The 10,675-nt window shown below is 35.6% G+C and overlaps 1 protein-coding gene across 1 annotated transcript in view; it reads right to left on the reverse strand.

Annotated features, from left to right (window-relative positions):
* Positions 1–10,675, reverse strand: part of LOC107755035 (ataxin-2-like protein) — a 17,719-nt gene that overhangs the window by 3,084 nt on the left and 3,960 nt on the right. The window contains exons 7-15 of the mRNA XM_016571679.1: positions 9,198–9,320; positions 8,955–8,993; positions 7,984–8,115; positions 7,829–7,897; positions 7,681–7,742; positions 5,333–5,694; positions 5,159–5,228; positions 4,916–5,065; positions 4,761–4,824 (exon numbers count right to left, since the gene is read on the reverse strand). Of these exons, the coding sequence (XP_016427165.1) occupies positions 4,761–4,824; positions 4,916–5,065; positions 5,159–5,228; positions 5,333–5,694; positions 7,681–7,742; positions 7,829–7,897; positions 7,984–8,115; positions 8,955–8,993; positions 9,198–9,320 (1,071 nt within the window). The remainder of the gene's footprint in view (positions 1–4,760; positions 4,825–4,915; positions 5,066–5,158; positions 5,229–5,332; positions 5,695–7,680; positions 7,743–7,828; positions 7,898–7,983; positions 8,116–8,954; positions 8,994–9,197; positions 9,321–10,675) is intronic.

A 10,675-nucleotide genomic window follows, 5' to 3' on the forward strand; every position in this document is an offset into this window, starting at 1 on the left:
TTTCCCCCCAATGGAAGTTGTGGTTCTCTCATGATTCTGAAGAAAAAAAACATTAGACAACTAAACAAAATCACATGTAATTTATTAATGAATGATTGAATGACTCACTCAAGATGTACTTGTTTCATTACTGGATGAATCCGCGTTCTTGAACGAATCTCTTGTATGATTCAAAGACAAATACATTTTAACAGCCCCTTTTCGCAACCTACTGGTGTAACAATGTAATCGATAAATCTTCATTTGAAGAGTCAAATTACTTTCAAAAGGTGATTTACTCCATTTTAAATCGCTACCATACACATCGTACACAGTTTATATCTGAACTATAAACTATATCTGAACTATTTATCCCAGTACTTCTGTGATTTGAATGTTTGTAACACAGAAATAATGATACTGTGTGGCTGAAAAGACTGTGAAGCCTTTTCATTCATGACAGACAGCTGCTCTCTTTAGGTCAATGGCAGTGCGAACGCAAATTTAAATGTTCAAATCACACTGGTGTGATCGTACTCTGCCCGGACGAACCAAGTGATCACAACATTGATCTCAAATGTCAAAGGTTGAGGAATGAAACAGACAAATCATTGTAATTTAGGAATGGAATCACATTGGTGTTTGAATCGTGTTCGTGATCTTTAACAATCTATTAAATTAAAGTGCTTTGTCATGTTGGTGGTGACATCTCTCTTGCAACATGTTTAGCTATCAGAGATATTATGCTTAGCTTTTTTAGCTTCTGATCACAAATGTAGCAAAACTTTGGACTGCTGAGATTAGCGAGCAAGGTCCTGGCAGATCGCTAGGTCGGGTCCTATCACAGATGATAGGCGGAATCGAAAATTTTTATTTGACAAGTATCCGATTCCTGACCTTAAGTATCCAATTCTGGAATTGGAATTGATTTTAGATTCCCAACCCTAATGAGGAGGAGAAGAATTGTTGAATAAAGTTGTTATTTTTGTATTCTTTGCGCACAAAAAGTATTCTCGTAGATTCATAAAATTATGTCACATGGACTATTTTATCGATGTCCTTGCTATGTTTCTGGACCTTGATCGTGTTAGGATTCTTGCTGTCTATGGAGGGTCTGAGAGCTCTCAGATTTGATCAAAAATATCTTAATTTGTGTTCCGAAGATGTCTTACAGGTTTGGAACGACATGAGGGAGAGTAATTAAGTAAGTGCATGAAAAATGTGACATTGTTTAATACAGTAAGTTTCCAACAAGCCTTTAATTTAATCATCTACAAAAGTCTTTAGTAGGGGTGCTCCGATCAGGATTTTTGAGGCCGATCACCGATTGGCGATCACAGAAAGCAGTATCTGCCGATACGATCACCGATACCGATCTTTTTAAAGCCTTCTTTTTATCATGTAGAATTATTTAAGTGATGATCCTATCAAGATTTTTAGACATTTATTCAGGGCCTGAATTTCATTTTTGAAAATGAATTCCCCTCTTAGGTGACTCTTGTGAGGGGATTTTTTAATTTGAGGGGTGGACGGGGGCATTTTTTTGTCATTTAAAAAAAATATATTTATCTCACCTAAATGTTTGATCATGCAGTGCATTTTTGTTATAATCACCGCTTATTGACAATAGGGGTGTGACAATACACTTAGCTCACGAGATGACAAAATACAGATACTTGGTTCACTAGAACGTGACAATATTTTAATACTATTTTAAAGAAATTTTCAATGACAAAATATTTGTCTTTTAATTACAAAAAGTAAAACAATGCAGTTGTATTTAGAAATATTTTAACTAATCTTAAATATTTGTCTTTTAATTACAAAAAGTAAAACAATGCAGTTGTATTTAGAAATATTTTAACTAATCTAGGGCTGTAACTAATGATTATTTTGACAACCGAGTAATCTGATATTTTTTAGTAACAAACAGACCTAAGTGAAAACCAGGCTTTAGTATGACTATTTATATATAAACTAACGATGAGGCAATAATAACTGGCTCAAATAAAATATCAAAACCAAGAAATTACATGGTTGTATTGAACAATCATTATTATTATGTATTGAACAACACCGTTAAAATACATAATGTAATATGCCTATACATAATATGAACATAACCAACTTAAGTACATTATGTATTAAAACAAATACCTGCAGAGGGCGCCAAAGGCCTGGTGACTTTTCACTTTACAGCGTGATTAAACTTTCCATTAAATCCATTACAGGGCTGTTTCGAATTTCGAATATTCGTCGAATTTAAAATAAAAATCCACAATTTTAGGTGCGCGCCAGGCAGCCTTATCAGTGGTGCACGAAATGCGACGACGATGTGTCATTGCATTTGAATGCTTTTGTTAGCCTATCCAGTTGAACCCACTAGATGCGGCGCTGCTATGTTGTTCCAAAATATTGTGGAAAAAGAGAACATCAATGCGGAGATGATGTTGATTACGTCAAAACCAAAACCAAGCCGTTCACACTGAACGCATATTTATCACATTTTCTAGAGGGACATCTATTACCGTTGCACTTGCGTCTCGCACAAGAGAGCCGCATGTTTAGAAAGCTATGTAAAATAAAAAATTATGGCGGTTTTTCCCCATCCTATGCATCTCAAGTTTTTAAATGAAGAAAGTACTTTGTGATTGGTTTTCGGTCCTTTGTATTGAACTATACATACATGCATGATGCCGTTTTGTTTCTAATTGTTTAAGCAACTTTCATTATATAAGGTTTATAAACATTATTTTAAACATTATGCACTTTTTTCAAAGATAGTCATGTTATTTTATTATGCTTTGAAGAAACGTGCATAATATTTTGCTCGATGCGCCCTTGTGGCCTCAGGAGAAAAGCCAAAAGCTTTTTTCCCCCTAACTGAAATTATGCCTTTTAAATTCGAATATCAGGGCTGCGACTCTGCAATTGGATAGACTACTATTTTGAGCGTATTATGCACACAATTTTTTTCCGCAGCCAAACGCTGCACGCCGGAGATCCAGCACGGTGCCGGAGAACTTTAAGCCCTGAGCACAATAGCTTACACACAGCACAAGCCTGATTTTGTGAGCTGTATGTGAGGTGGCCTTTTACGCAAGGTTCACACATACTCCGTTTGCAATGCAGTCCATGTGTGGTAAGCGGTGCAGAAGCAGCAGGTGCTCACTGTGCTTTCACACAGGAGTCTGAAACTGATCCGTGGCTGTTTACTACAAACACAACATTTATCCATTATTTTGATTTCAAATCCAAACATTGTTACTGAAAATGCTTTTTCAGCACTGTGATTCTTTTTTTACACAGTACAGTAATACAATCTTTCATAGACGTGTTTAAACGCAATAAATATAAGAAACACATTATTCAATGATTTTTACTTTTGCATTTACTTCTAGATTGATATATTAAGTTGCTCAAGCAAGTGGCAAAACATTTAAACTACTTTTCTTACATTATCACAAACATTCTAAATTAAAACTTACCATTGACAGAAACAGTCAGCTCTACTGCCTTTTCTTTTGCATTTAAATCTTTATTACAAGCAATCCTGTGGTTCATAAAGAACTTTGTTTTCCTACCGCCACGAGTGCCATCAATTATTGCCTACATTTTCGTTTTCATATTTACCGCAAACAATGCGCTGTCACTTTAATTCAGCGCATGCAACGGAAACGATCTCTGCACTGCTGCAGATGCACCGCTCCTTGAACGCACTGCCGGACCGCAACCGTGTACAGTGTGAACGCTTTAATCCGTTAACATGAGCGCAGAAAAAATATCCACCGCATGCGCACTGCAAACGGAGTAATGTGAACCTGGCATTATGTGTGTGCGCTGCGAGTGTGCATGAGCGCACAGTCTCCAGAAGAACGCGTGAGTGCCGAATGGTTTAAACACTGGCAAGAATTAAAAAGAAATGCAATTTATAAACTTTAATGACGATGCGACACTGCTGCGATTGTGCAAGTGACAATTCCTGTGTCAACTGTGCAGTGTGCAGCTCGCTTAAAGTGCAGACGACTTAGTGACAGTAAAGTTGTGACAGGCCAGTTTACACTGACAGGGTGTGTGTAACTATGCGACAGAGTGGTCTGTTAAAGATGCAATTGCATGACGTGATAGTATGTCCCAAATTTGCCTACTCTTCTACTACACACTCAAGTGTGTACTTTATCCTCACCTAAAGAGTACATAATTTAAGTAGGCACACTGGGATGCAGCATGAGACACTTACCATGAGTAGATTGCAAAACAGGGCCTGAAACTCTTATTTTAAACGTTTTCAAGTTACGATTTTATTAAATAATAATTAACAACAAAAAATTTTGTAATCTTTTTAATAACAAAAGTATTTAAAATAAGCCCTGTATTTAAAATTTCATGCCCTGCTGTTTAATAATAATAGTAATAATAATAATAAGCTTTTAAAATTTTCAGCCCCTATTATTGTTGTTAATATCGATGTAAACTAAATACAGAAAAGGTCAAAGTTTATGCAAGTATCAATTACATCATTAGTACAACCAATAATTAAACATAATAAGCATTAAAAAAATAAAAAATAAAAATAAAAAAACCTTTGTCTTTCTCTATTTATTCCTTCCCTTTCTAGCTTCTACTTATTTGAACAATGCCTAGAACTTGGTATTACAAGCACTTCCGTTGTCTGTTTGCCACTTTAAGAAGAATCGCTTTATGCATTCCCCAATTGTAAGTCGCTTTGGATAAAAGCGTCTGCAAAATGACTAAATGTAAATGTAATGTAAATGCATTACCTTTTGTTCTTTGGTACTTCCCTTGACCGATAGTTGTCATGGGATATGGGTACATTTGAGGTGCCTAATAAAAGGAGAGAGGAAAATCCAATTTGCTAACCACTCTATAAAACTCTTGAATTTTGTCTAAAGTTATGAGCAGCAGGGATAGAGACCTGTACAGAGTGGCCCTGTATCTGTATGGGTGAGACATAGCTCAGGTACTGAGTGTTGTAAATGGCCCCCTGGCCTGGCGGGGCCTGCAACACCACCGTGGGGCTGGGTGGAGTTGGCCGTGGCGGGGTGGGAGTGGCTGAGGGCTTCACCTGCAAAGAAGACATGACACCTTGGCTTAGCACATTTAACGATTTAACAGCTATATAGAAAAAAACTTAATGGGGAAAAAACAGTGCTCTTACCATGCTGAGAGGAGCCTTGGTGGGGTTAAACTCTTTGGCGTTGGGGTTGAGTGTAGATTTCTTCACTTGACTGCGTCGGAAAACATTATGAATTGCATTAATTACCAACAGACTTAATATGCTACATACTAGTAGCTGTCAGTTGTCTTATTTACGAACTAATGTTCTACTCACTCAGCCATGCCCTCTGGTCTCTCAGAAGCCTCGGGTTTGCCCTCCTCACTGCCTGGGGTCCTTGCAGGTTGGGGCGTCCCTGATGTTTGCCCTTCCGCAGTTGGATTTTGCATTGCAGGGCCAGACAGGGCAGAGGGTGCAGAGATGGGTGTGGATGGTGGAGGGGTGGTGGTCGCCACCCCCTCAGCATTTGTCTCTCTACTTCTCTCCTCTGCTGGAAGCTCTGTGGTCTGAGTTGAGGGCGGGGCTGTTTTAGCTTCTGTTAGAGGGGCAGGGTCTGTTTGTGTATTGTGGGCGGGGTTTGCTTGAGCAGAGTCAGTGGTCGAAGTTTTGGAGCTGGAAAGGGTGGAGCTAGGTGGAAGCTAAAATCAGAAAGAGGGGGGGAAAAAAAGCATTTAAACTATAGTTTATACTGTATTTAACTATATTAATACTATAAACATTTTTTTAAAGACTTGTTTATATTGTTATATGCCATGAAAAAAACCAAACAGTCTGTATTTAAAAATATGCAACGACTTAACGACTTTAGTGAGGGAAAGAACTACATTCTCATGAATGACAACCGAATTAAAAACAATGGTAAAAATATAAAACATTCATTTTAAGTTGTTGATTGTTGATATCTATAGAAATAATATTGAGTAGGGCTGTCAAATCGATTAATCGCATCCAAAATAAAAGTTTGTGTAAGCATAACGTGTGTGTACGGTGTGTATTTATATAAACACATACATATACACATTATATATAAAAATATATTACATGTATCTCTTAAATATATACATGTACAGTATGTGTATTTATATATACATATAAATATACTAGACATGTGCCCATATTCGGTAATGCGATATATCACGATAATGAATATACACGATATTGTTATCGTGGGCACGTCAAAATACAGAGAATAATTATTTATTACAAATGATTTAGAACTTTGAATGCATTTTAAGAATACTTTTCCAATCAACTGGTCACAATGCACAACACCGCTGTATGCTGTGTCAAAGAGCATGTGCTGATGTAAACAAGCTCGAATGAGAAGCGCAATGGCGGAACGAGTGAGAATGAAAGCCACATTCACTCTCTGACAGCAGATGGCGCTGAACAGCAGAAATGCAGCCATTACCCCGGAAACCCCATAAACAAAGCAGCTCTACTTTTGGTTTCTGAAAGGTATTTAAATAATTTAAACAGCCATTCAGATTTTTGTATTCGCTATGGTGTTCATCACAGCGCCAAATGCTTAAATATTCAGACTTAATAGGTTATTTATTTTCAAACTTTTTTACATTTTAATCTGGACTACAAAATAGATATTGTTTGGCAATGTAGATATTGTTTGGCAATGTTTTGATTCTTTATTGTTCAGTCACACTTTACATTAGGGCTGCATTATTTAACATTAGTTAATTCATTAGTTAAACTGCCAATGAAAAATTCTTCTAAGCATTCATTAATCTTAGGTAATTCCAGTATTTAATAACATGTTGTTAAAATCAAAAGTTGCAAGTTGCAACTGTATTATTTAATGAACTATCATGAACTAAGGTTGTATTTTTTAACAACGATTAATAACATCTGTAGCAAATGTAGTTATTGCTCATTGTGAATGTTAATGCATTAACTAAGTTTAACTAATGAGATCTTATTGTAAAGTGATACCTATTTGTCTTTATAATTCTTTTGCATTTTAATCTGTGTAAAATGTGTAACTTTATACATTTTTTGTGTATTGCTTTATTGTATTTAAATGTTCAGTTATTTTTGTTATAAGAAAGAAGTTATTAAACCTGGCTGTTATACTGTATTATGACAACACTTTTTTTGCAAGTAAGGTTCAATATCGTGATAATACCGTGATAAAAGCATTAGCAATTAATCGCAACATGAAAATTTGATACCAGCATTTCCCTAAAATATACACGGTAGACACATTTTGCAAACACAAACTTTTATTTTGGATGCGATCAATCAATTTGATGTCCCTAATTTTGAGTTTTTTTGCAAGATATGTGCATATATACATATCACAGCCCTCTGACTGGTGGAATTTTCTACATTGGCAATGTCGTTTTCACCAGAAATTCTGCTGTTAAACAATTATTTAAAAAATACGTTTACATAAATAACCCAACTGTTGCACCGTATGGTGTTCTGGGTTGTTTCCAGTGCATTACTAGGTGCTTGGCAGGCCATTGCTAGGGTGTTAGGAGTGATTGTTAGGGCATTACTAGTGGTTGCTTACTGGCTCAACGAGTCAAATGAGATCAACCACTTCCAAAAATCTATTCTGGCTTAATAAAAAAAAAAATAAAAAAAAAAGAGACTATGACGCTTACCCTAAAAGCATTACCAAACTTGCGAAGCTCCTCGAGGTTTGATCTCGGCTGGACTGAAGAGATTATGAAAAAAGAGAAGAACATTTTTAGCTAAATGAAAAGCACATATAGTGAAATTACTGAAAGAGTAATACAACTTCAGGATTACCTTTGCTGCTCTTGCCCTCCTGAGGACTAGCTGGACTCTCCATCCTTTCCTTTGACAGGATTTCATTCACTAAAGTGTAAGGAAGAGAGTCAAGATAGTTGGACGCATTTACAATTAACAGTGTGTAACCACTCAAATTTGTAACAACATCTCACCATCTACAGGGAACAGAGGGGTGGGGCCAGTGGGTTTGGAGGTCACCATAGTAACTGAAGAGGTATCCAAGTAGGTAGGATTAGCCAGAGGAGGGTCCTGGGAAGGAGCATCTGGTTTAGGGGACCGAGAGACTGGGGAGAGAGAAAGGTAATCATGTTAATTTAAGAAAAAAAAGGGAATAGAGGTTGGAAATACACTGTATCCTTTCAATCATTTTTAATTCATGAAGGATGCATTTAACTGATCAAGAGGTGACAGACAACTATAATGTTACAAAAGACTTCTATTTCAAATAACTATTATCTTGAACTTTATATTCAAGGGAACCTTAAAAAAGTATCACAGTTTTCACAAAAATATTAAGCAGCACAACTGTTTTTAACATCAATAATAATAATAATATCAAGAAGAAGAAGAAGACGAAGACGAAGAAGAAAACAACAACAACGGTTTCTTGATCACCAAATCATCATATTGGAATGAATTCTGAATGATCATCTAGACTGGAGTAATGGTAAATTACATCTTAAAATACAAAACAGTTATTTTAAACTACTAATTTTACAATATTACAGTTTTTACTGTATGTTTGATCAAATGCAACCTTCTTACAGATCTCAAACTTTTTAAAAGTACAGTATAACATTAAAAAAAGACCTGTGACAAATGGATTGTCTAACAAATAATCTTAATATTACAATATTAATATTATATAATAACTGAAATGAGCATAATTCAATTAAAAGGGAATAAAATCACTGCTGAACTATGAACAAACACTTGAAGATCTTACTAAATTGCATATAGCAAGTAATACAATAAAAAGGTGTTCATTACTAACCCACTGTAAAATATACAGTGTACAACAACGGACAAGATTAAAGGCTGGAGATGATCCTGCGTTTACTTCAAGCGTCAAATAGACCACAAAGCTTGGTTGAATGTGTGTGTCTATTGTGTGCATTTTAACCTGTAGGGGAGGAGTGAGAGTTTGAGGTACGCAGGTTTCCTTAAACACCGAACTTCAAACTCATCTATGCCTCATAGTTCGTTCATTCTTGAAGTAAACTTGTGTCCGTTTGGTGATTAAATAAACTGTTTTAAAATGGCATGTAAAAAGCTTCAAGCATGTGCAACCTAAACAAATGATTCCTAAAAAAAAACACTAATTTGTGATCACATATGATTGGATATACAAGCATGCTGGTGGAACTCACTGCATCTGCATCTAGGTCAAAATTTTCTCCGTTGCTATCACCACCATCCCACCTTTGAAGGACCTTCTCTCTGTGGTCACCATTTATTCTTGAACCAATTGCAGAGTCTGTAAAAGTGTCTGAAAACATGCACACAAAGCCTTACATCAGTGTTAATTTTGACAGGCATTTTTTATTTAGTCTTTATCTTGAGACGAAAATGCTTAATAGTCTTAGCCACATTTTAGTCATTTGAGTCTTTTTTAGTCAACGAAAAGTCATTGCATTTTTGTCAACTTTTAGTCATTACTTTTAGTCAAACTGCAGTTACCAAGTTTTTTTTTACTGGCCTTTTCGGTGCCGCCTTTGCGCTTTCTATTATGCATTTTTTTATCTATAATGTTTTGCTCGCATATCTCCAACAATTACTTTTTTATTTTTTGAGCAAGGTTCCGCTGTCAGGGGAGTCAAAAGATAATTACGTCATCATTGCCAATTAACATAAGAAATGGAAAATAAGGGACAATTGTGATTCTTTATCTTATTCTTTAAGAAAATTGTGTTTATTCTTGTAGAAAATAAGTGTTTATTCTTTAAGAAAATAAGGGACAGAATAAGGAACGTTCCAAATATTTGTACTGTACCATAATGTAGGCCTAAGTCTGCCTGCAGTTAAAAAGTTCTCAGAAATAATCACAATTGTTTTGCTTAACCCGTTTATGTACAATTATTCTAAAAATTATTTTAAATGTCATACAAAAAATGTCATCGGCCTGAGTAAATTGTACCATTATAGAATTGTGAGTTTACACGTGTAATCGAGGTGAAAATACTGTGAAATTACAAAAGGCATGAAATTTGAAAATGTAACAACTGAAGGTCTATGAAACGTCAGTCAATAAAGCATTTTTTTTTTAAAACAATGGCACTTTTGAATCAAGGATTGAATTTGGAAAAACTTGAATAAATGACAATTTTAATTTTTTGGTGAGCTATACCTTTAACAGTAGAGAAAAGGGAGCAACTTATAAAAATTATAGTTGTTCATATATAATATATATAATTTATAATTTTTTTAAAAATAAGCAGAAGACGACAATAAGACAAATATGAAAGAGATACAAATTAAACTCATTTTTCAGATACAGTAGGTTTACTTAACATTTATTTAACATCTTTTCTTGGTTAACATTAATGACACAGATAGGTACTTAATTAGGAATGCTGTCCCTTTAAGACGGAAGGCATGCATGTAATACGGACACCTGTTTACGTTCACTTGATCCACAACCGACTGTATTTACGTGAGATACTCTACACCAGGGGTAGGCAAGTTCGGTCCTAGAGAGCCGCAATCCTGCGGAGTTCAGCTCCAACCCTAATCAAACACACCTGAACAAGCTAATCAATGTCTTCAGGATTACTAAGGCTATAGGCAGGTGAGTTTTGTTTTCAGGGTTGGAGCTGAACTCTGCAGGACTGCGGCTCTCTAGGA

Source organism: Sinocyclocheilus rhinocerous, unplaced genomic scaffold (assembly GCF_001515625.1).
Source record: "Sinocyclocheilus rhinocerous isolate Xijiao unplaced genomic scaffold, SAMN03320098_v1.1 scaffold1063, whole genome shotgun sequence".
Taxonomy (NCBI): Eukaryota; Metazoa; Chordata; class Actinopteri; order Cypriniformes; family Cyprinidae; genus Sinocyclocheilus; species Sinocyclocheilus rhinocerous.